At 50.3% G+C, this 25,663-nt stretch overlaps 2 protein-coding genes across 4 annotated transcripts in view; both read left to right on the forward strand.

Annotated features, from left to right (window-relative positions):
- The first annotated feature begins 1,316 nt into the window (after positions 1–1,316).
- On the forward strand, positions 1,317–15,941 carry LOC144606225 (ribosomal protein S6 kinase-related protein-like). Of its 2 annotated transcripts, XM_078422121.1 has the most exons (12): positions 1,317–1,454; positions 2,056–2,313; positions 4,811–4,894; positions 4,996–5,064; positions 8,561–8,630; positions 10,176–10,283; positions 10,631–10,671; positions 11,464–11,491; positions 13,865–13,954; positions 14,154–14,242; positions 15,049–15,159; positions 15,599–15,941. In XM_078422121.1, the coding sequence occupies exons 1-12, from the start codon at positions 1,428–1,430 to the stop codon at positions 15,821–15,823; spliced, it is 1,200 nt and encodes a 399-aa protein (XP_078278247.1). In that variant the 5' UTR covers positions 1,317–1,427; the 3' UTR covers positions 15,824–15,941. The 2 variants fall into 2 exon arrangements, with proteins under 2 accessions (XP_078278247.1, XP_078278248.1); XM_078422122.1 differs by lacking the exon at positions 15,049–15,159.
- Positions 15,942–18,152: 2,211 nt separating this feature from the next.
- Positions 18,153–25,663, forward strand: part of LOC144606223 (bridge-like lipid transfer protein family member 2) — a 65,772-nt gene continuing 58,261 nt past the window's right edge. For both annotated transcript variants that reach the window (XM_078422114.1, XM_078422115.1), the window contains exons 1-3: positions 18,153–18,267; positions 23,332–23,458; positions 24,636–24,685. In XM_078422114.1, the coding sequence (XP_078278240.1) occupies positions 18,197–18,267; positions 23,332–23,458; positions 24,636–24,685 (248 nt within the window). In that variant the 5' untranslated portion in view covers positions 18,153–18,196. The remainder of the gene's footprint in view (positions 18,268–23,331; positions 23,459–24,635; positions 24,686–25,663) is intronic.

Below are 25,663 nucleotides of genomic sequence, written 5' to 3' on the forward strand. Positions count from 1 at the left end.
GACATCTTGTTTTGTGCTTAAGTAAACACGGGCTTCCTAGACCTTTGACCTTCAATGACTCGGCACTATTTATTTTCCCCATGACTTGAGCCAGTTCTGGGGCGATGATTTTAAAATCAGCATAGTCCCCAGAAATACAGTGGTAATTTCCCCAAGCACCACTCCTCCGAGGTGGAGACCCCTCACTGCAACTCCCACAATGCTGTGCTCACCCACCGCCCCTCTCTCCTCCTCCCTCCCAAGTGGCACTGTCTCTGTGCATGTGGGACCTGACCACTGGTAAGCATGGCTTGAAAATTCCATTAATTTTTTAATTCCAACTGATCTGTGAATAGATGATGGTCACACAGCAAAAAGAACACGGCATTTGAGAGATAGTGAACAATTGCTGGAAATGTGAAGTAAAATGGACTTTGAAACGCCATTCAGGCCCATCTGTGGAGACCTTATCACAATCAGTAAAGGCGGGTCCTCTGCAAAATCTTACCTGAAATTATATTCCGATATCCAGTCCTGACGGCTGTACGTCTGCTGGAAAGTGAGGTGCTAATCATAGCCTAATTAGGTAATTGGACAACACAACAGCTATCATTCATTCCACTGCTATTTACATAGACCTGCACACCACAGGGACATGTCCTTAAGCCCACAACATCCATGTTAGACATAATGCCAAAGTTAAACAATTTCCTGTCTACACATGATCCATATCCCACCGAAGATAGACACAAAATGCCGGAGTAACTCAGTGGACTGGCAGCATCTCTGGGGAGAAGGAATGGGTGACGTTTCGGGACGAGGTCTGAAGAAGGGTCTCCACTCAAAATCACCCATTTTTTCTCACCAGAGATACTGCCAGTCGCTCTGAGTTACTCCAGCATTTTATGTCTATCTTCGGTGTAAACCAGCATCCGCAGTTCCTTCCTACACATCCATATCCCTCCATTCCCTGCTTATCAATGTGCCTATCCAAAATCCTTTTAGATACTTCCAGATTGCATTTGTCTTTCATTGGAACTGCAAGAACAAACATGCAGAAGGTCATTGCGGGATGGAGTCATAGGGACTGTTTGCAGGATTGGTGTTCACTTTGGCTTTTCATCCCACAGAGTGCCTGAGGATTTCCAGCGTCTTTTTTGTGTTTGGAATTAACACCCAAAAATGTGGCAGGTGCTCCTCAAGTATCCCGGCGTGCCGCGGGAGGGCAGTGCCGGTCCAGTCCTCCAGTATCCCGGCGTGCCGCGGGAGGGCAGTGCCGGTCTAGTCCTCCAGTATCCCGGCGGGCCGCGGGAGGGCAGTGCCGGTCCAGTCCTCCAGTATCCCGGCGGGCCGCGGGAGGGCAGTGCCGGTCCAGTCCTCCAGTATCCCGGCGGGCCGCGGGAGGACATCGCTGGGAGATGTGAGAGTCGGCGGCCCGAGTCGCTGCCATGGGCAACGGGCGGAGCGTGGCCCTGGTAGGTGACGGGGCCCGAAGCCCGGCTCACAATGGGGGGAGAAAGATGGACGGGAAGATCGGGGAGATGGAAGCACGCAGACCTCTGCTCTCCATCCCCTCTGTCCCTCTCTCCACCCCCCTCTGCCCCTCTCTCCACCCCCCTCTGCCCCTCTCTCCATCCCCACTGCCCCTCTCTCCACCCCCCTCTGCCCCTCTCTCCATCCCCACTGCCCCTCACCCCCACCTCTTCCCCCTCACCCCCACCTCTTCCCCCTCAACTCCCACTTCTTCCCCCTCAACTCCCACCTCTGCCCCCTCACCAACCCATTTCACCTCCACATTGAGCACTCTCCCAACCTGTCACAGACCTTGGTGCCTTGCATTCCCCCTTCCTCCACGATCTCCACAACTCTTCCCCACCACCCCCCAGCAACTAACCTGACCCACCCCCCCCCCCCCCCCCCCGATCTGCTCCCACATCCAACTATGGCTCTTATTAAACCAACAAACATTTGCTCAGGAGGGAGTGTTCTCATCTGCTGGTGGATTTGATTTACCAGTCAAGGGTTGTACTTTGTTCCCTGCCCTTTTACCTCTTTCTCTCTTGTTCCCTGACCCAGGGCGGTGAACCCTCCAGTAAGTTGGTGCTCACCTCGAAATGGAAAGGCGCTTTGTCCAAAGTGGGAGTCTCCCTCTCGAGCTGGTGTTCGGGATCTTTCCGGACCGCTGGAAAGTACGAACAAGAACAACTACTGCCAGTTGGGACGCGAGCTGAGTCTCTCAACCATGCAAGCACAGGCTGGCCCTTTCCTCGCTTCATCTCTCTCTTCTTCCCAGTTTTTCCTTACAAATCACAGCATATTGATCAGGAATTCCAGGTACCTCTGGTGATCCAAGCTCAGCTTCCATTTACTCTTATAGAATTGAAATGTCATTAGATAAATGCTGTTAATCCCTCTGTCAAAAAAACAAATGTGATAGATTATTTAAATCGTTTGAAAGATCCAGCATGGAAACAAGCCATTTGGCTCACTGAGCCCACACTGACCATCGATTGCCCGTTCTCATTAGTTCTATGTGGAAACAAGAAAATGCAGATGCTGGTTGACAAAAAAAGAAACACAGTGCTGGAGTAACTCAGCGGGTCAGACAGCATCTGTGAAGAACATGGATTGTTGAAGTTTTGGGTCAGGACCCTTCTGATCCAAATCGTCACCCACTGAGTTACTCCAGTACTTTGTCATTTTTTCACATTTGTTCTATGTTATGCCACTTTCTCATGCAGTCCTTGCACACTTAGCGACATTTACAGAGACCAATTAACTTACAAACCACAAGCCTTTGGGATCAGGGAGGAAACCAGAGGAAACCCACATGGTTACAGGGTGAATGTGCAAATTCCACACAGACAGCACCTGAGGACTGGACCGAGCCTGGGTTTCGTTCGTTGTGAGGCAGCGACTCTACGAACTGCACCACTGTGCTGGTTAAGTGGCTGTGCTGGTGGTTAGGATAATTTGCACTGGACAGAGAGTTTATATCCAAGGTTGTTGAGAGAAGTTGAGAGAAGTTGAGGAGGGGTGGATTTTGGAGATAGTGGGAGGGCCGCTGTGTCCTCCTTATCTTCTCTAGCTATGGGGGAGGTGCCAGATTGGAAAGTGATGCCAAAACAGGGGGCATGGTTTAAGGTATTGGGTGGAGATTTATAGATTATGGAGGGTCAATTAGCCCAAAAACAGTCCATTTCCCCCAACTCATCCATGGTGACCAAGGTGCCCATTGAAGCTGGTCCCATTTATCTACACTTGGCCCATGTCCCTGTAAACCTTTCCATGTACCTGTCCAGGTGTCTTTTGAACATTATAATTTTACTTGTCTCTGCTGTTTCCTCTGGCGGTTTGTTCTGTATGCCCACTACCGTCTATGTGAAAAACTTGCCCTTCAAATTATGAGTCTTCTCCGTCAATCAGAATGAGAATCTCAACCGAAAGCGTCAACCTCAGGTGCTGTCTCTGTGAAGTTTGCACATTCTCCCTATGATCGGGTGAGTTTCTTTGGGTGTTCCGGTTTCCTCCCACATCCCAAAGATGTGCATGTGTTTGCAGATTAATTGGCTTCTTTAAAATTCCCCTTAGTATGTAGGGAGTGATTGCGAAAGTGGGATAACACAGAACAAGTGTGAACGGGTGATCGGTGGTTGGCATTTCCATGCCCTTACCTTTAAATCAAACAAGTATTTGAAATGTGACTTGATTTCCTTGTCTTCTGCCTGTCTATATGGACAGGGTAGCTCTCAATGCTTCACGTGATCAGTTCCCTACAGTTTCAAATGTTCAACGCGGAAATTATCTTCCCTTGCCCATTGTTTGATGCTTAATTTTCAAATAATCTCTTGTTGATGGCATATTGAGGTGAAAAATACTTTTAAACTAGGTACAGAAAGATCTTGCAACAATTCAGAACCCAAGGAAGTTGTTAACATTCGAACATTTAACATTTGAAGCCCGTTCAGTGTTGTAATCTGCAGCCATTTAAAAATTTAATATACTTCATAAGCAGCAGTGTGATAAAATATTTTATGTGTCTGTTTAGAAAGACATATGGATGTGCAGGGAATGGGGAGACATGGAACACATATAGGCAGTTCGTTTAACTTGGCATCACATTTGGCACAGACACTGTGGGCTCAAAGGATCTATTCCCATGCAGTACTATTCTATGAAAGAGGAATAGAAATATGTAAGGTGGAATTGTGATGCAGCGGTAGAGTTGCTGCATTACAGCGCCAGAGTCCCAGGTTTGATCCCAACTATAGATGCTGTCTGAGTGGAGGTTGCATGTTCTCCCTGTGACTGCATGGGTTTTCTCCGGTTTCCTCCCACATTCCAAAGACATGCAGGTCTGGAGTTTATTTGGCTTCCATAAATTACCCCTGGTGTGTAGGATGCAAAACTGGGATAACATTGTGTATGGGTGATCATTGGTCAGCGCGGACTTGAGGAGCTGTATCTCTAAAATTAAAATGTGGAGATGGGAGGGGTGAGATTAACATTGGGTGAAGGGGCTGAATGGCCTGTTCCTTAGTTGAAATGCTGAGCAGGAATATCAAGGTACTGCACAAAAATAGATTGAGCTTCCTCTGTTTTTATTTTGGATTTCCAGCATCTGGCTGCTTGCTGCTCTTTTGAAAATAGCTGGTCACATGACGTGTTTATTGAATTCCGAGTAGAGCCAAGCATGAGATGAAGAAGCACCATTATTTGATGATTAGTTACTGGGTCCAGAGTCTTAGCCACCTGAGTTGTTACTGTATCCAAACACCACTGCTCAAATGACCCCTGCTCACAGAATGCTCTGTTTGTTTTTCCCTTTTAGGATATTGAGTTCATTGCAAGAGGCTCCTTGGGACCAGTTCTGAAAGTCCGTCAAAGGAGTGAGGAGAAGATTTACGTAGTGAAAGTACGTAAATGCATAGGGAGCAAATGTATAAGTGTAAGCTGAGCATTCCCAGGATAGTGTGTGTTAGACATACTCTGACTGTGTCCAATGCTTCTTCCAAGGTGCTACTGAAGGCGGAGGTTGTGCGACAGGGCGTCCTGCAGCAATGCAAGGATGGAGTTGTCATTCAGGTAACTGAGTCCGCGTGCAACTGGATCTACCTATCAGTTCCTTGCGCTGTCTGTCTGCCACCCCTCTGCCTCCCCCCCACCCCCAATCCAACCTACCCATGCCATTAAACGCAGATTGCATGTGATTTATCGTGAACTTTTGTATCTCAACCCTCTAATAAGAAACAGGATTTTCAGCAAACCAAGCAGCATCTGGATCCGACTTCTGGTTGATCTAATCTCAGCTTTATAATAGGCAACACAGAGGTGCAGTAGGTAGGGCTGCTGTCTCACAGCACCAGAGACCTAGGTTCAATCCTGACCTTCGTGCACTGTGTGTGAAGTTTGCACGTTCACCCTGTGACCATGTGGGATTTCTCCGGGTCCTTCGGTTTCTTCGACCTCCCAATGATGTGCAGGTTTGTAGGTAAATTGTCCCTGATGTGTGGGCAAAAGCGAGATAGTATAGAACTAGCGTGAAAGGGTGATCGATGATCGACATGAACTCTGAGGGCCGAAGGGCCTGTTTCTAGGCTGCATCTTTTAAATAAACGAAACTAAACTTGTGCGGCTTTTCTCTCTCCACCCCCCTAGGCACCCCTGTATTTCAAATGTCTGTTAATCACTTTGAATGAACCCTCATCTCCACAAGTCACTGCTGGAAAATCCCCAAGATTCACCTCTGAGGGATACCATTCTTGCTCACCTTCTCATCATAAACTGGATGGTTCACAAGGAGATGCAGCGTATGGAAGGATAGAGAGGCAGAGGAGATGAACTTGGCCTACTGGATCTCCTGGTTGCTAACCATTTTAACTGCCCTTCCCAATCCCATGCTTACCTTTCTGTCCTGAGCCTCCCCTCCTTTGCTAGAATCAGGACACATGGAAACTGGAAGAACAACACCTAATATTCCGCTCGGGTAGCTTACAACCCAACAGTATGAACGTTGAGTTCTCCAATTTTAGGTAGCCACAAACAACCTCCTCCCATCTGGACTTGCACCTATTTCTCCCCTTCCTCTCCCCTTCCACCTACATTCCTCCCTCTAGCCTTCAACCCATCACCTGCATCAACCTATTACATGTTAGGCGTTGTCCGGTCCCCTCTCTCTTTCAGCATCCTCCTCATTCCCTCCCTCCCCACGATCAGTCTGAAGAGTGTCATGAACCAAAACGTCACCTATCCATATTCTCCAGAGGTGCTGCCTGACCTACCGAGCCACTCCAGCATCTTGTGGTCTTTTTTTGTAAGCCAGCACATGCAGTTCTTTGTTTCTACCCAATCTTGGAATCATGTTTGGTACAGACATTGTGGGCCAAAGGGCCTGTTCCTGGGCTATCTCTGCCCCCTGGTTGATGACAGTTTCCCTGATGAACACTCTGGGCACCCACCCTCGAACTCCTCCTCAAAATAATATGCCATTTAATTTGTTCATCTGTTAACCTTTCTGCCCATGTCGATCCCTTGAACCATCCATGTGAAACCTTCTCTGCACAGTCTCCAATGCAGCCACATCCCAGATCAAAACTGTATGCAACAATCCGGGTGCAGTCTCGTCTGAGTTCCATAAACTTCATCACAGCCTAATACTTTCATACTGCATACCCTTTGTAAAAAAAAAAACGTTCCATTCGCCTTCTAGCGTTAGGGCCATTCGGGTAAAGGAATTTGCAAGCATAGAATCCACAGATCACTATCCAAAAAATTGAGATGGGGGATAAAATTTGCTATCAGGGAATTTATGTGTGAAGAAAAGCGAATAAACAGCCTGAACAAGGTTCCCGATCCAAAAGGTCTTTAATTCATGTTGTCCAGAGGTGCTGCCTGACCCGCTGAGTTACTCTGGCTGTATGTGTCTTCTAAAAATAATAAACACAACACTCCGATTCTCTCTGGGAGGGACAAAGATTTCCCTTTATAAACCCGCGCTCGGTTTTTCCTGGATCATTTGTCCTTGACCGTGACATTCAGTCAAAATCCTTCCTTCATCTCATTTGCATCTATCCTCATCACTCTAAATCCTGTTTCTAAGCAAGGTTGCTTTAGAAAGCTTGCTGGTAATAACGCCATTGGCTGCTATTCTATTTTGCTACTCTGCTATGGAGTTGTTTTTCAAAGTTGCCCTCTTAATTTTGATATCATTGCTTGAAGCAAAATGTTTCTGCCTGCTCGGAGCCTGAGGCAGGGACCTCGGACCTAGCCAATATTGGTGAAAAGCCCATCTTGTTGCTGTGGTGAGCTAGTGGGCGAGAGGCTCCTATGTGGAGCTTCCAGCTTTGCCCCATGACGGAGCAGTTCAGTGCCACAGACGGCTGCGGTGGCCAAGTCAATGGATATTTTTAAGGCGGAGATTGACAGATTCTTGATTGGTAAGGGTGTTAGGGTTCATGGGGTGAAGGCAAGAGAATGGGGTTGAGAGGAAAATATAGATCAACCATGATTAAATGGCGGAGGAGGCAAGATGGGCCGAATGGCCAAATTCTGTTCCGAGAACTTATGAAATTGTGAAGTCGGCAGGGCCACCCGGTCCAGTTGGAATCGATCCATCTGTCTATCCATCCATCCGTCCGGCCGGCCGCTGACCTCATGATGTCACGCTTTCCCTGCGGCAAATCAGAAGCCTGTTTAATATCTTTCCACCTCAAGTCAAAAAACGGCACACTTCCCTGAAAGTGGCAAACACACGTAGGTAGAGTGGTAAACAAGGCATTTGGTATACAGGATACTGAGTATAAGAGTCAGCGAGTCAGGTTGCAACTTGATAGGGATTTGGTTTGGCTGCATTGTCTGCAGTTCTGGTCTCCTCATTAAAAGAAGTTTGTGGAGGTTTCGGAGAGGGTGCGGTTTGCCAGAGTGCTGCTTGGATTAGTGGGTTTTAGCTATAACGAGAGGCTGTTCAGCAACATGGATATGGAGGGATATGGATCATGCACCAACCAGAGGAGATTAGTTTAACTTGGCATCATGTTCTGCGCAGATACTGTGGGGCAAAGGGCCTGTTTCTGTGGTGCACTGTTTTATGTTCAATGTTCCTATCCTGATGTAGGTGTCAGTGGGACCAGTTGAACACCTCTGCTAAAAACCCTACCCAGGCTCAGTAGGTCAAATCTCCCCTTAGTTGGGTGTTCTCTGATAAAAGAAGACAATAGTGGGAAGCTATTTGTTCTGGTGAGTTTTTGTTTTTGAGGTAAAACAAAGAGAAGCAATTTTTCATGGGTCAGGGAGAGTGGGAATCTGGAGCTGTGAATGGTCTGGGGACGAATTCTGTTGGATTAGAGTTCTACGACATGGAGCCAAGATGAGCAGGAGGTGAGATGTAGATTAGCTGGGGAGGAGCACTGTAACAGTGTAACCCTGTTACAATTTGCACCACCCCCTCTCTCCCCACTGTTGATCCTGCTGTTGCTTCAGCCCAGTGTTTTGTTCCACGACTCTCCTTCCTTCCCTCTGCTGCCCGCACCTTGGGAGCAGTTTGCAGAAACGCTTTTTTCTTTCTTCTCGTTCTCCTTCCCAGAAGCAGGTCCTCCATCCCTTCGTGCAGGGAATTCGGGAATGTTGGCAGACTTCACGGCTGCTCTTCATTAGTGAGTTCACCGGCGTGCCGCTGAGATCCCGGCACCGGCCGGGCTTTTATGGTGCAGTGTGTGTGTCTTAGTTACTGGCCTTTAGAGTAGCATCTCTTCCCGTCACTCCAGCCCTTCCCATTACCGAAGCACGCCAGATTGTTCAGGTGCCTTTGTGGATTACGTGAGATTACTCTCAACCAACAAGGAGAGCAACCGAGTCAGCAAAGAGAACAAAGAGTGCTCTGACCTTTATTACCCTGGGTGCAGGGAGATTCACAATAAGTAGGAGAGGGACTTGAGATGCATGTTGAGACTGGAAAAAGCCTGGTGTGTTGCTGTGTTGGTACCTTTACTGGGAACAGGTTAAACCGTGAACTTCCAACTGTGAGCTGAATTAATCTTCACGGCTAGAGGGGTGAGAGAATGGTGAGCCCTGTTAATTAGATTGTTTCTTGAGGCAGCATGACGTTAAGGAGTTGAACAGGCTCTTGTGTAAGTTTGATAGGGTGTGTAGGAAAATAACTGCAGATGCTGGTACAAATCGAAGGTATCACAAAATGCTGGAGTAACTCAGCAGGTCAGGCAGCATCTCTGGAGAGATGCTGCCTGACCTGCTGAGTTACTCCAGCATTTTGTGATACTTTTGTTGTGTAAATTTGAGATAAGCTGGGAACAGACATGGTTAAAAGAGAGAGTGAAGGAGATGAAAAGCCTGAAAGGTCAATGTATGTAGGAGTCGGCTGTTTGATAAAGTCATACAGGGCCTTCGGCTTAACTTATCCACACCGGTGATTTGGGATCGGAGATTGATTATTATCTAACTGGAGAGACTGACTGAGTAAAGTACAGAGGAATTGAGGTGTTCTAGTGTATGAATCCCGAAAAGCTCGCATGCAGCTAGTTATGAAGGCAAACAGCAGTGTGGCCTCTATTGTGAAGGAGTTGGAGTTGAAGAATGGGGGAGGTTTTGTTCCAATTGCACAGGATGTTGCTGAGGCCTCACCGAGAATACTGTGCGTAGTATTGGCCTCCTTACCTTGGGAGCAACGGAGACAATCCATTGGAGATTCCCCAGGGGAATTCCTGGGGTAGGCATGGAGAAGGTAGGCCTGCCAAGAGATGAGACATTTTCAGCCAGTATTTCTTGGAGTTTAGAAGAATGAGGGGTGACCTTACTCAAAGAGGAAGTGGTTGAGGTGGACACAATTACGATTAAAAGGCATTTGGATAGTCAATGGTTCTTTATTGTCACGTTTGCACAGCACAGCTAAATTAGGCACATGATGGGATAGGTTTAGAGGGATGTGGACCTGGGGTGGGTAGATGGAACTAGCTTATATCAACATCTTGTTTGGCAAGGACAAGTTGGGCCGAATGGTCTGATTCCATGTTGTGTAACTCCATGACTGACTTAATCTGGTTTGCTCCTGGTATCGGGATGGTTTCAAGCCTGACTCTGCTGATTTTGGTTGAGCTGGGAGTCTCTGAGCCCTTCTGAAATGTCCCACCTCACGGTGGCTAGCGGACTGAATGACGACCTGACTGCTCTGGTTCTCCCTGCAGAGTGTGACTACCACCAGGCTGGGGATCTTGGTAGATTCTGGGCCGCCCAGAAGCCGCTGGCCGAGGGCAGAGCGCGGGTGTTCGCAGCTGAGCTGGGCTCTGCCATTGGTGAGTGTTTGGGAAGATGGGGGGGGGGGGAGGGGGTTGGGACTGGGAGGAGTGTTGAGGGAGTGCCGTGCTGTGGGAGGGGCGGTGAGGGAGCGCCGCGCTGTGAGAGAGCCGCGCTGTGGGAGAAGTGAGGGAGCGCCTCACTGTGGGAGGAGCTGTGAGGGAGCGCAGCATTGTGGGAGGGGCGGTGAGAGAGCTCTACTGTGGAAGGGGGCAGAGAGGGAGTGAAGTGCTGTTCAGAGGGAGTACTCTAAAGAAAGTGGAAAGGGGTGGGGATGGGATGATGTGGTGGGATCATTTTGCAGATTTGGGAAATGGCAACAAATTTTACTTTTTTGTCTCCTCAGGTTTCCTTCATGATTTTGGAGTTATTCACCGGGACGTGAAGGTAGGGAGAGGCTACCCGTGCCCTTTTGGCATATCCTGTTGCACTGCATGAGGAGCGGTGAGGGAGCATTGTTCTGAGGGGAGCGCTGCGCTGTGGGGGGCACGGTGAGGGAGCACTGCACCGTGGGAGGGGCGGCGAGGGAGCGCCGCGCTGTGGGAGGGGCAGTGAGGGAGCGCTGCACCGTGGGAGGGGTGGTGAGGGAGCGCTGCACCGTGGGAGGGGCAGTGAGGGAGCGCTGCACTGTGGGAGGGGTGGTGAGGGAGCGCCGCACTGGGAGTTTTATTCCTAGGGGAGGGGAATCAACTACCAGAGGACATAAGTTTAAGGTGAGAGGCGAAAGTATCTCCGAGGTGTTGGGGATATGGAATGAGTTATCAGAAGACCTAGTTGAGGCAAGTATAAAGACATTTAAAAGACATTTGGACATGTATATGGATTGGGCTAGTTTAGATGCAGCACCTTGGTTGGCATGGGCTAGTTGGGCCAAAGGGCCTGTTCCTGAGCTGTATGACTATGGCAGACCTCACCGTACTCGAAGCTGGGAATAAGATATGGAAATGCAGAAGAGCTGGTGAGACCGGCTGGGTCGCTACTGTCATCTGAGCTCATGCATCACGAGAGGAGACCACATGGTGGTGAGTGTTTGTAGAGGGGGGGAGGGGGAGGCTGTGACAGCAGTGTTGAGGTTCTGCCGAGTTACAGCAGCCAGCGATGGTCCGTTGCTGTGGTCAGAGAGGTGAAGGTAAGCGTCTGTGGTGAAGCGCCTTAAACTTTCACCTTTAACCATTTCAGATGGAGAATGTTCTTCTGAATGAGCGAGGTAAGAATGAATGTGACTCTGGACAATAATAAGCTTGACTTGCTGAATACCGTGGGGTGAGGGGGCTGCTGTTCAGCCCATTCAGCATGCCAGCTCTCTGCTGGTCGACCTTGGGTCTCATTGTAGTCCTGCCATTTCACTCCCCTCCGGCATTTATTTAAATTCCTCCCGACACCACAGTCCATCTCTGCCTCCACTCACGGCCTGGGCCCAGAGTTCCTGGCATTATCCCTCACTGTAAGAATGTTCTCCCATCCCCTATCTCCATCCTAAAACCAATCCGTGCCCCAGTCCTTGTAACTTCAACTAATGGAAAGATATTGTCAAGCTTGAAAGGGTTCAGAATAGATTTCAGGACTAGAGGGTGTGAGCTATAGGGAGAGGTTGAGTAGGCTGGGTCTCTATTCCAGGAAGCGCAGGAGGATGAGGGGAGATCTTATAGAGGTGTACAAAATCATGAGAGGAATAGATCGTGTAGATGCACAGTCTTTTGCCCAGAGTAGGGGAATAGAGGACATAGGTTCAAGGTGAAAGGGAAAAGATTTAATAGGAATCCGAGCGGTAACTTTTTCACATAAAGGGTGGTGGGTGTATGGAACAAGCTGCCAGAGGAGGTAGTTGAGGCTGGGACTATCCCATCATTTAAGAAACAGTTAGACAGGTACATGGATAGGACAGGTTTGGAGGGATATGGACCAAGCGCAGGCAAGCGGAACTATTCTAGCTGGGACATTATTGGCCGGTGTGGGCGAGTTGGGCCGAAGGGCTTTTTCCACATTGTATCACTCCATGACTCTAACTTTTGAGATACAGCGTGGCAACAGCCCCTTTGGCCCACTGACTCCACACTGACCATTGATCACTGACTCCACACTGACCATTGATCACTGACTCCACACTGACCATTGATCACTGACTCCACACTGACCATTGATCACTGACTCCACACTGACCATTGATCACTGACTCCACACTGACCATTGATCACTCATTCACACTCGTTCCCCGCTTTCTCATCCATTCCCTCGACATTAGGGGCAACTTCCGCAGAGGATGTGGAAGGAATCCGGGACACCTGGGGGAACCCACTCGGTCACAAAGAGAACTCCCCACTGACTGCTCCCAAGGTCAGGATTGAACCTGGCCTCTCTGGTGCTGTGAGGCAGCAGTTCTACCAGTTGAGCCACTGTGCCATTCTGAACCTCTCTTAATTTATATCTGTATACCTTAAGTTGGAAAGGATGTGGAAGAGACTCGCCAGGATTTTAGTGGGACCTACGGGCTTGAATTGTAGGGAGTGGTTGGATAGGCTTTTTACATTTATTTTTAAAATATATATATTTTTCTTTGGCTGGTAGATGGCTGAGAGGTGACCTTATTGAGGTGTGCAGGATCATGACAATCATGGAAACAATTATCGCTCACAGCTTTTTCAATGGGGTTGAGGATTCTAAAACTAAAAGGTATGGGCTTAAGGTGAGAAGGGAGAGATTTAAGAGGGATTTCAGAAACAACATTAACACTCAGAAGGAAGTCTGCACCTGGAATGTGTGACTGCAGCTAGCGACGGTTCGTCACCCCCCATCCTTGCTGCAGTCAGAGGTAGCTGTAGACGCAGATACATTGCAATTTCAAAAGACATTTGTACAGATATTTGGACAGGAAGGGCTGTGGGCCAAATGCAGATAAATGAGACTAGCCCAATATGCCAACTTGGTCAGCTTTGACAATGTGGGCCAAAGGGCCTGTGCTGTACAGCTGTCTATGCCGTACAGCTCCATGACTCTGAGCTCTATCAGTTCTCCCTCATCTGTGTTTGAGAACAACTTGACCTCCCAGACCTGACCCTGCAGCTGAAACCCCTCACCCCAGAAACATTCAGGTAAATCTCCCCCACTCTCTCTCTGACACCAGGTGACCAGATCTAGATGTAGTTGGGTTAAACCAGGCTTTATAAATTTCACCACACTTTCCTGCTTTGTACTTGTTGGCTATTTCCGAAACCCGAGATCCCATGTATTTTCCTGACTGCTGCCTTGAGGTGTTCTATGAATATTATAAATATATAAAAACACAGCTCCATGCTCAATAAAGTTGAACATAAGATCTGTGTTTCCTCTCCTCATGTGTGAATTATTGAGTACCATCTCTCTCTCCCATTCTCTCTCTCTCTCTCTCTCTCTCTCTCTCTCTCTCTCTCTCTCTCACTTTCTGTCTCTCGCTCTCGCTTTCTCTCTCTCGCTCTCTCTCCTCCTGTTCTCACTCTCACTTTCTCATCCTCTATCTCACTCTCTCATCTATCTTTGTGCTTTTGTTTCTTTTCTCTCTCGCTCCTGCGCTCTCACTATTTCTCTTTCGTTCCCCCACTCTCAGGCCACCTGATGTTGACGGATTTTGGATTGTCCCGCAGACTGTGGCGAGGAGAGAGAACGCGCACCATCTGTGGGACCATTGGCTACATGGGTGAGCCGGGGGTGTGGGCAAGGCATGCTGCGCCGGACTGTGTGCCGTGAGAGAAGATCAGGAACAGTGTAGGGTGGGGGTTTTGGTGAGCGATGCAGTGACTGGGAGTGTGGGGATCAATGGGGATAGGAGCAATGTTATCACCGCATCTCTGAGCTCGAGCTTCTGCTGCTCATGTTTGACCCGGTTCTGTTCACAGCTCCTGAGGTGTTGAGGGGCAGCCCCTACAATCACTCGGCTGACTGGTGGTCCCTTGGAGTCCTGCTCTACATTCTGATTGCTGGCAAGGTAATGGCGGTGGGGAGGAGACTGCCCGCGATCTGGTGTAATGCCCAAGGCGGGTGGGAAGATGAGGAAGACTGTCTCCTGTTTCTGCTCCGGTTACCCCAGCCTTTGCTTTGCCCCCATTCCAATCCTATGGAACATCCCACCCAGAGATTGCCTGGCCTTTGGAATCACTTCTTCACTCCGCACTCTCACGTTCTCTCCTCCCTCACAGCCCACCTGCCCGATGTCCACATTGATCTCCCCCCCCCCCCCCCCCCCCGGGGAGGGGTCTGGTGAAAATGCTGCAGCAAACGTCCAGACCTGCTACGCTCACTTTCACTGGGGTGCGCTCGGTAAACGGAGCACTAGAATCTGTCCTGTCCACACCCCCACCCCGTCTGATCCCCTCCCTCCCTATTGAACCATTCCCTCATCCAGGCCAATTGATCCAGTCCCTCTCTTCCTCAATCCCCTGGCTGATCGAAACCCTCCCCCAATCGGTCCCCTCCATCCCGATCCATCAGGACTCCCTCTCTCCCGACCCGTCCCACCTGCAATGCTAAAGGTTTAAGAACAGCAGGCTCCCTTCCCAGCCGACTGAAGGTAGGGGCAGCAAAGCAGGCTGGCAAATGGTTCTGTTACTGCTTCTAATGAGGGGTCTGCTCTCCGTGTTTCTCTCTCCCCTCCTCTCTTCCCCCCACCTCCCTCTTTCTCTCCCACTACATCCCTCTCTCTCCCACACCTCTCCCTTACCCCCCACCCCTCTCCCTCTCTCTCTTGCACCTTCCTTTTTCCTCCCCCCCACCCCCCATCACTCCCCCTCCCAGTTTCCGGTGGAGCCTCAGGGTGACCATATCGCGATGCTGGCCAGCGTGCAGCGAGCCCACCTCCCCCCGCCGGCCCCTGCCAGTCGGAGCTTCGCCTTCCTCCTTGCAGAGGTACCCCTCCCCGCTGCCCACTATACACTCTCCATGCTCCTTTCGCATGTGGGTGGGAGAGGGAGACTGATTGGGTGGGTGGTGAGAGTGAGAGAAGCAGAGAAGGATTGGGGGCGGAGAGAGGAAGGGTTGGGGGAAACAGATGGGATCGGGTGAGAACGCAGGGATGTGTGGGTGGTGAGAAGGGAGGGTGAGAACCTGGGTGAGATGGTGGGGGGTCGGGGAGAAAGTCAGGAGTGGGGGGGAGGGATTGGGGAGAGCAGGGAGGGATAGGGAGGAGTTGGTCGAGAGGGTGAGGTGGGGAGGTGGTTCACGGAGGGGGGAGGGGTTGGGGTTTTGGGAGAGGGGTTGGGGAAGTGGGACGGGGGTGGCTGGGATTTTGGTGAGGGGAGGGGTCTGATTATGTTCACCACCCTCACCTGCCCGTTCTCCCCACCAGCTGCTGTGTGCCGACCCCCAGCGCCGCCTGCGCCGCCTCGATGCATTCAGTGAGCACGGCTTCTTCCATGGCCTGTCCTTCGACCCCGCGCTCCTGCAGCAGCTGCCCCTGGAGCCCAGTCAGGTGGCGGGTGATGGACCCTCCCCAACCCCACACCCTCCCCACCTCTTCCCTGACTTCGACTGGGATCCGCCTGCTGACTCTGGGACGACCCTAGCGGCGTGAGGGGACGCTCACGCCAATCGCTCGTCTGTGAGTCACTCACGTGTAACTCAGCTCCTCCGAAACATAACCCCTGCTCAACCAGCTGTGGTGTGGAATAAAGAACCTTCCCGAAGGATTTATGGTTTATTGTATTGTATTGATATTTGTTTATTATTGTCATGTGTACTGAGTTGCAGTGGAAAAGCTTTGTGCTATTCAGTCCAATCATACTATACACGAGTACAAACAAAGTACAGCAGGTAGTGCAAAGAGAAAATACCAGAGTCCAAAATATAGTGTGTCACATAATAGTTAAAATGTATAGATTTTATAGATTTAAGAAAAGTCCAAGGTCCACAATAAGCTAGGTTGTGCATCGTGACTGCACCTTAGCTTATAGGAGGACCATTCAGTAGTTTGATAACAGGGGAAGAAGCTGTTCCGGAGTCTGGTGATACGAGTTTTCAAGCTTTTGTATCTTCTGCCCTATGGGAGCGGGGAGAAAGAGGAATGACTGGGGTGAGAATTGTTTGCTGCGTTCATTGTAAAGCGTAGTTACATCTACAACTCTGCAATTTCTTGCGGTCTTGGGCTGAGCTATTTCAAAACCAAGCTGAGATGTTTCCTAATAGGATGCTTTCTATGATACGTCTGTAGATGTTTAGATGAGTCGATGTAGGCATCCCTTAGACTTCTGAGGAAATGGAGGTGCTGGTTTGCTTTCTTGACTGCAGCTTCAACATGGTTGGTTCAGAATAAATTCTTGGTGATATTTATGCTTAAGCTACTGACTGGGGTATGTTTTGTGAAGTCAATAAGTTGCTCCTTTATCTTTGGCAGTAATTACAGCAGCAGCTCTGAGAATTTATGTAGCTCCAATCATTGACTTTGGAAAGGGGAAGTCAGGAGACCACATACTAGTTTTTGTTGGTGGGTCGGTGGTGGAGGGAGTTAGGAGCTCCATATTCCTGGGCATTAACATCTCAGATGATCCGTGCTAGGAGATATTTAACAGCAGCCAATTATCCTACCCACATGTTTGGAAGGTGGGAGGAAATCCACGCAATTACAGGGATAAGTTTCTTGGTTTTGTGACATTGAGCAAGAGTTTGAAAGTTCTTGGTTCACTGGCCTTTGTCCATGCATCTGCCAATCAACCTCCCTCACCTGTATCCACTTATCACTGGCCAGGATTTGTTCTGCCCCACACCTCTCTTTTCTCCCCTTTAATACTGTTGGGCTGAAGGTCCTGACCGGACACTTTGCCCATCCCTTCCCTCCACAGATGCTGCCTGACATGCTGAATTCTTCCAGCACCTCGTATTTTGCTGACAATTCTAGCAGCTAGAGTTCATAGTGTCTCCTGTCCAGCATCTACAAGGCTGAAATGTTGAGTGTGTGGACTAACTCCAATGCCTGGATGGAGTTAGTCCATGCACTTAACATTTGGCACATTATCTTTACACCATCTCCATGGCTCAAGCTAGGTGATGGAACACTTTCCACCTACCTGGAAGGCTGCAGCTTCACAAAGTTTGAAACCAACTTGATCGGGGCATGGTCAAGGTGGGCTGAAGGGCCTGTTTCCGTGCTGTACAACTCTCCAACTCTGGGTGTGTGGACAACTGCCTCGCAGTGACAACCCACCAGTGCCTGGCTGTGAATCAAAGAGAAGGGGACTTCGCACTTTTGTGTTTTGCTTACGTTTCGAGCATCGGAAGTCTTGCAGTTTAATTTCCCTCTTGACTCCTGGCTGCTGTCGGGTTGCCCACTGTAACAGTCTCAGCCCCGCCCTTGTGTACCAGGACATGCCCCGCCCCGGCAATTGTGTACCTGGACTGCCCCGCCCCGGCAATTGTGTACCTGGACTGCCCCGCCCTTGTGTAGCAGGACATGCCCCACCCTTGTGTACCAGGACATGCCCCGCCCCTGTGTACCAGTCCCCGCTGTCCTAAGTTAAGCCCCGCCCTTGTGTACCAGGCTACCTGCGCCACCGCGTACCAGTCCCCTCTGTCCTAGGCCAAGCCCCGCCCCCGTGTACCAGGCTAGTCTCCGCCCCTGTGTACCAGTCCCCTCTCTCCCAGGCTAAGCGCCGCCCTTGTGTACCAGTCTCCTCTGTCCAAGGCTAAGCCCAGCCCCTGTGTACCGGGCTACCTGCGCCCCTGTGTACGTCCCCTCGGTCCTAGGTTAAGCCCCGCCCTTGTATACCAGGCTACCTGCGCCCCCGTGGTATCAGTCCCCTCTGTCCTGGGCTAAGCCCCGCCCCTGTGTACCAGGCTAGTCTCCGCCCTTGTGTCCCTGGTCCTGTTTCCGGTGGTTGCGCGCCACCTCACGTCCGGCGGCCGGGGTGGGGGTGCGACCCCTGACCCGCGGGCGGCCGGGTGGCCGGGCACCATGGTGCTGGTGCTGTCGCTGGTCGGGGTGTCGCTGGCGGCGGGCGCGCTCGCGCTGCTGCTGCTGGGCCGGTGAGTCCCGCTCGCGGGGGGCGCATAAATTATGGTAATGAGTGGGGGCGGGACCTGGCGTCGGCTGAAGTTCTGAGGCGGTGAGGGACCGCCGCGCTGTGGGAGGGGGCGTTGAGGGAGCGCCGCGCTGTGGGAGGGGCCGGTGAGGGAGCGCCGCGCTGTGGGAGGGGGCGGTGAGGGAGCGCCGCGCTGTGGGAGGGGCGGTGAGGGAGCGCCGCGCTGTGGGAGGGGGCGGTGAGGGAGCGCCGCGCTGTGGGAGGGGCGGTGAGGGAGCGCCGCGCGGTGGGAGGGGCGGTGAGGGAGCGCCGCGCGGTGGGAGGGGGTGGTGAGGGAGCCTCACCTGTATAAGCTGGCTCAAAGTTCTGGTCAGTTCACGGGCATGTGTGTCTCTCTGTCGATTTGGTTTGATGTTGGTCCATCCTACGACCACTGGCTGTTGTCACTTTGCTGCCATGGGATCTTGCTGTGTATGAACAAGCTCTGAGTATCTGATGTCACAGCATTGACCACTGACCAGGAATAATTTCAGTGACCATGACGTTTCTGTTGCCTTGAGCTGTGGGAGAAAGTTAGGAGCTTTCTTTCCCTGATGTGATCTTCCCCTTGCCGCGGTCAGAGAGGATAGCCGGTTCCCTTTGCTTTTGGTTTCCCTGTGACCCTCATTGAACATTCCCCACAGGTGGCAGACCTAAGGAACCCGATAGATTGAAAGATAGGTACAGCATGGAAACAGGCCCTTTGGCTCACCGAGTCCACATCAACCATCGATCATCCGCTCACACTAATTCTATGTTATCCGACTTTTGCATCTGTTGCGGGTGTCTAAGACAAAAAGTTCAAGATGATAGGTTGGTGGATTTAGGGGACCTGAGGGGGATGTTTTTTTCACATCGAGGTTGGTTGGAATCTGGAAGGCAACGGCCTGCCTAGTTGATGGAGTCAGAGACTCTCACAAGCATCTCGACAAGTACTTGAATCGTCAAGGCAGAAAAGGCTCTTTACCTGATGTGATTGATCAAGATTAGTAGAGATAGGCATGGTATCGACATAGAGGCCCAAAGGGCCTGTTTCTGTATGACTCCTGTAGGTTCTGAACGCAAGGTCACGGTTCAAGCATAGTTTGGGGAATCCTACATGGTGCAGAACAAGGTGGGAGGGGAGAGAGAACTGGGAGAATCTTTTTTTATTTTATATACAAATCCATCAATAGTACCATCTCTTTCCAATAACTCAGAGATCTCTGTATTCTTCCATTTTACAGTCTCTCCCTTCTCTAATGCAATCACCTATCTCCAACAAGGCACTCCTCAAATTGCATCTTGTGACTAAGCTTTTGACATCTGTCCTTGAGTTAATGTCAATGTTAGTTCGATAACTTGTCTGGGTGTGCCTTTGAATATTTTGCAAGGTGACTGGATTTAAATACACAGTGTTTCTGTCAGAGTTGGTTGGTTCATCAGTCTCATGTGTGCAGTGAATAACTTTGCTTTGCATCGTATACAGCCAGATTATGCCAGACATGAGTATATCAGGTACGCAGAATATAGTGTTACTGCTGCAGATTAAGTGCTGATTTTTTTTTAAAGGCCTGAACAAGGAAGATTGAGAACTCATCCCTTGGGTATGAGTGGTTAAGAATTTTGACATATGTACCGAAATATTGAAATATGTACCAAAATGCTCCTTGAATTTTGAAAGGTATTTATTCACAAAATGCTGGAGTAACTCAGTGGGTCAGGCAGCATCTCAGGAAAGAAGGAATGGATGACGTTTCGGGTCGAGACCCTTCTTCAGACTTCGGGTCGAGATCCTTGAACAATGAAATTCTTGCAGCAGCACACCAGATTTGTAAACACAGTACCCAATAGATAATATAATAAATAAACAAAAAAAGGAGTTCAATGAATAAAAAGACCCAATATAGTGCAAAACAAAACAAAAACCCGAAGACCCTAGTGCAACAAAGACGGTTCATAGTTTGAAGTTTAGTTGTTTTTAGTCGGTTTCAATAGCCTGATGGGTGTTGTGATGAAGCTGTTCCTGAACCTGGAAGTCTTGGTGTTCAGACTCCTATACCTTCTTCGTAATGCCAGAATTGAAATGAGACTATGGCCAGGGTCATGTGGATCCTTAACGATGCTGGGTGCCTTTTCGGGGCAGGGCCTCCTGATAGATTATTTTGATGGTGGGGAGGTCAGTACCAGTGATAGACCAGGCAGTGTTCGCACCTTTTTGTAATCTCCTTTGTTCTTGGGCATTCGAGTTGCTGGACCAGGTCGTGATGCTATTTTTATGATTGCATCAATGTTCTGGGTCCAGGACAGATCTTCCTAGATATGCACACCCAGGAACTTGAAGTTGTTGACTCTCTCTACCACCAATCCTTTGATGAAGACGGGGTTGTGAATCCTCGGCCTTCCTCTCATTGAGAGCATGGTTGTTGTACTGGTACCATTCAATCAGACGATCGATCTTCCACCTATACTCTGACTCATCATTACTTGTAATTTGTCCATCAACGGTGGTGTCATTGGCGAATTTAAAGATGAAACTGTCTGGCTACACAATTATGTGCATAGCGTGGGTAGAGCAGGGAGCTGAGCATGCAGCCTTGAGGTGCCCATGTGCTGATGGTTACCAAGGCTGAGGTGTTGTTGCCAATTCATACCGATTGTGTTCTGTTGTTGAGGATCAATTTGCAAAAGGATGTTCATAGATCCAGCTCCCGGAGGTTGTTAACAAGTTTTTGAGGGGATGATGGTGTTGAATGCTGACCTGTAATCAATGAATATTGGTGTGATGTATGTGTTTTTTATTGTCCAAGTCATCCAGTGCAGAGTGGAGAACCAGTGAGATTGCTTTTCCCGTTAATCTATTGTGGTGGTCGGCAAATTGTAGTATGTCCAGATTCTTGCTAAGGTAGGAGATGATATGCACCATAACCAACCTCTCACAGCATTTCTTCATCACGGATGTTAGTGCCACCAGTCTGTAGTCATTGAGGCACATCACCTTCCTCTTCTTGGGCACCAGCATTATTGATGTCCTTTTAAATCAGTAATGGGAAGTTGAAGATGTCTGCAAAAACTCCAGCCAGTTGATCTGCGCAGGTTTTGAGAATGCGATCAGGTACACCATCAGGTCCAGATGCTTTCCGAGGGTTCATCCTCCCGAAGGTTCTGACATCGGCCTCGGTGACTGAGATTGCAATATCATCGGGGGGCTAAGAGGGCCCGAGATGGCACTGAAGAGTTTGGTAATAGTGGGGGAAGAAGCTGTTGTCAGACTCTGATTGAATGTGCTTTCAGGTTTTTGTATCTTCTGCCCAACAGGAGAGGGGAGAAGAGAGAATAACCGAGCGTAAGTGGTGCTTGATTATGTTGTCTGCTTTTACGAGGCAGCGTGAAGTTTGGATGGAGTTGATGGTGGGGGCAATGGTTTGCGTGATGCACTGGGCTGCATTCATAAGTCTGCAATTTCCTGTGGTTTGAGACGAGGGAGAGAGTTGTAGTTTGAAAGAGAGCTAAAGCCTGAAACTGTTGTGGCAGTAATTACCCAGTAGGCAGGGTCTTACGTTGACTTCAGGAATGGTGATCAGTCAGTTGCACTTTGAACAACTCTCTAATCAAATGTGACCATAATGCACTCTTATGGTCTTCATTAGCATCACAAGAATCTTGGGTTGGACGATCTCACGGCCAGCAGGTAATTGATAGGAGAGGTTAAACCCCCAGATTAATCTTGGGGTGAACGTCGAGTCAGTTTCCCTTGGCTAACTCTGACTGTTACCCACACCAGAGGGGAGGTATCAGTCTGAAGAAGGGTCTCGACCCGAAACGTCACCCATTCTCTCCAGAGATGCAGCCTGTCTCGCTGAGTTACTCCAGCATTTTGTGTCTATCTTCGGGACCCAGGCTACTTGGCTGCGCTGCATGCACAGTGACCCACCAAGCATCGGCAGGAGGACGCCCAGATGAGGGAGACACTGTTGTAATCTTTCCATCAGCATTCCGGCTGGGATTAACAGCAACATCTGTAGTGTTAAGACTCGCACCTCAGCAGAACCTGTCACAACTCTTCTCAAACAGCGGAATGTTTTTGTTGTCTTGTAGAGAGCAGTCTCGATCTGTGCAGAACAAATCACCCAGAAATATACCTGGGTAATGAGCGGATTATCTCCCAATGATCTCGGTCGAGAATGATATTGGTTTACCAGACAGTGTGCTATGAAAGGATTTACATTCAGCTGAGAGGGTGCACAGAGCTTTGGTTAACAGTCTAATCCAAAAGATTTGCTGTCTGCTGTGCAACAACTCCTTAGTATTCCACTGGTTCGGGAAGGAGACCAGGATCCACTCTCTGCCCCCGGCCCCCTGCCCACTCCACTCCATCTTGGCTGATCGACGGTCCGAGGAGAGTACTTCCCGCTGCCTCATTTAGCTGTCACAGTGACAGACCCGTCCCCACCTGTACTGTACCCCAGTGTTATACACACAGACCCGTCCCCACCTGTACTGTACCCCAGTGTTATACACACAGACCCGTCCCCACCAGTACTGTACCCCAGTGTTATACACACAGACCCGTCCCCACCTGTACTGTACCCCAGTGTTATACACACAGACCCGTCCCCACCAGTACTGCACCCCAGTGTTATAAGAAAATAACTGCAGATGTTGGTACAAATCGATTTATTCACAAAATGCTGGAGTAACTCAGCAGGTCAGGCAGCATCTCGGGAGAGAAGGAATGGGTGACGTTTCGGGTCGAGACCCTTCTTCAGACTGATGTCGGGGGTGGGACAAAGGAAGGATATAGGTGGAGACAGGAAGATAGAGGGAGATCTGGGAAGGAGGAGGGGAAGGGAGGGACAGAGGAGCTATCTGAAGTTGGAGAAGTTGGAGACTGCACCCCAGTGTTATACAGTGACAGACCCGTCCCCACCAGTACTGCACCCCAGTGTTACATGATGCCAGGAGCTGTGTCAAGAGTGCTTTATTGTCATATGTCCCAGATAGAACAATGAAAGTCACGGCTCAGCTGACCATGTTGCTCCCCCTGCAGGTGGCTGCTGTCCCGCATCGTCACTCATCTCATCCACAACTGGCTGCACCTCGACCTCAAGATCGGCTCCGTGGGCTTCCTGTCGTTCAACAACATCAGCATCAACGTCTGTGCACCGTGGACTGTGGTGAGTGTGAGCCCTGTCACTGAGTGTGAGCCCTGTCACCGAGTGAGCCCTGTCACCGAGTGTGTGCCCTGTCACTGAGTGTGAGCCCTGTCACTGAGTGTGAGCCCTGTCACTGAGTGTGAGCCCTGTCACTGAGTGTGAGCCCTGTCCCCGAGTGTGAGCCCTCTCCCCGAGTGTGAGCGCTGTCCCCGAGTGTGAGCGCTGTCCCCGAGTGTGAGCCCTGTCACCGAGTGTGAGCCCTGTCACCGAGTGTGTGCCCTGTCTCTGAGTGTGAGCCCTGTCACCGAGTGTGAGCCCTGTCACCGAGTGTGAGCCCTGTCACCGAGTGTGAGCCCTGTCACCGAGTGTGAGCCCTGTCACCGAGTGTGAGCCCTGTCACCGAGTGTGAGCCCTGTCCCCGAGTGTGTGCTCTGTCTCCGAGTGTGAGCCCTGTCTCCGAGTGTGAGCCCTGTCACCGAGTGTGAGCCCTGTCACCGAGTGTGAGCCCTGTCACCGAGTGTGAGCCCTGTCCCGAGTGTGTGCCCTGTCTCTGAGTGTGAGCCCTGTCACCGAGTGTGAGCCCTGTCACCGAGTGTGAGCCCTGTCACCGAGTGTGAGCCCTGTCACCGAGTGTGAGCCCTGTCACCGAGTGTGAGCCCTGTCACCGAGTGTGAGCCCTGTCACCGAGTGTGAGCCCTGTCACCGAGTGTGAGCCCTGTCACCGAGTGTGAGCCCTGTCTCCGAGTGTGAGCTCTGTCACCGAGTGTGAGCCCTGTCACCGAGTGTGAGCCCTGTCACCTAGTGTGAGCCCTGTCCCCGAGTGTGAGTGTAAATGTGGGCACTGGCCGCGAGGGTGGTGGGTCTCTGTGCCCGAGAGCTCATCTCATGGTTTGTGGGGCGGTGCTGCCGGGATCATTTGGCTCTGTAGGGCCTCTGGTCGTGTCCTGCACTGAGGGTCAGCGGCACTCTGTCACCTCCCCGGCACCATACGAAAGCTTGATCGTGGAGGGAGATATCCTCTGCTTGTGTAACACAATCCTGCATGACCCCTGTTGTATAACAATCTCCTGCACACCCCAAGTGTGTGTAACATACTCCTGCATGTCCTCTGCACATCCCATGTTGTGTACCGGCCTCCTGCATCGTAGAGCCTTGGTGATTCTTGCTCCGTCAATTATAGCTCTGTACTTTTTTGCAGGAAGTGGACAGAATCTGGCTCTCCTGTAAGCTGCTGAACCATGAGTTACCGTAAGTGATCTCCCATTCCACACATCCTCTCGCCGCAGTGTCCCACCCCAGGATGCAAACCTCATGGGCAGGGTGTGCGTCGCATTGACCCTGAATGCCACAGGTTAGCCAGACAGCAAAGGTGATCGGGCTGGAGTCACCATAAAGTCTAAGGATGACAGATTCTCTCCACTGATGGATATTCGTGGGTTTTGTACAACAGTCCAGTGGGTTCCCAGATTTATTATTGTCATGCACAGTGGTGCAGAGGCGCAGTGAAAAGCTTTTGTTTGTGTGCTTAGTCTAGTTTAGTTTAGAGATACAGCGCGGAAACAGGCCCATCGGCCCACCAGGTCCGCGCCGACCAGCGATCCCTGCATATTAACACTATCCTACACATACCAGGGACAATTTTTACATTTACCAAGCCAATTAACCTACATACCTGTACGTCTTTGGAATGTGGGTTGAAACCGAAGATCTCGGAGAAAACCCACGCAGGTCACGGAGAGAACGTACAAACTCCGTACAGACAACACCCGTAGTCGGGATCGAACCCGGGTCTCCGGCGCTGCATTCGCTGCAAGGCAGCAACTCTAACGCTACGCCACTGTGCCGCCCTGTACCGTACCGCTGCGCCCTGCCGTGCTATCTAATCAAATCAGATAACACAGTACATAAATACAATGAAGCCAAAGACAAGTCCAACAGGTAGAGCGAAGAGAAAAATGCAGAGTGAAGATAACTGTCGGCACTGTAGCGCAGCAGTTCCAGAGATAAAGTCCACACCCTACTTTATGGAAGGACTGTTCAGAAGTCTGATGCAGAAGGGAAGAAGCTGTTCCTGAGTCTGGTGGTATGGGTTTTGATCACTGAGAGTATCCTGGAGTTCCCAGTTGCTGTGGTGAGATTTGAGCTTGTGTCACCACATCAGTGGTCCAGGCTTGTGGATGCCACAAGCTCAGAAATGAAACCTGAGACTGCTGGAATCTGGAGCAA

This window comes from Rhinoraja longicauda, chromosome 26, assembly GCF_053455715.1.
Source record: "Rhinoraja longicauda isolate Sanriku21f chromosome 26, sRhiLon1.1, whole genome shotgun sequence".
Classification (NCBI taxonomy): Eukaryota; Metazoa; Chordata; class Chondrichthyes; order Rajiformes; family Arhynchobatidae; genus Rhinoraja; species Rhinoraja longicauda.

What these genes read in the sequence shown, in the direction of transcription:
- LOC144606225 (XM_078422121.1), top strand. Translation starts at nt 1,428, where the DNA reads ATGGGCAACGGGCGGAGCGTGGCCCTG. An exon ending in TTATTCACCGGGACGTGAAG is followed by an intron (nt 10,672 to 11,463) that starts GTAGGGAGAGGC and finishes TAACCATTTCAG; the next exon opens with ATGGAGAATGTTCTTCTGAA. An exon ending in TGGGACCATTGGCTACATGG is followed by an intron (nt 13,955 to 14,153) that starts GTGAGCCGGGGG and finishes TTCTGTTCACAG; the next exon opens with CTCCTGAGGTGTTGAGGGGC.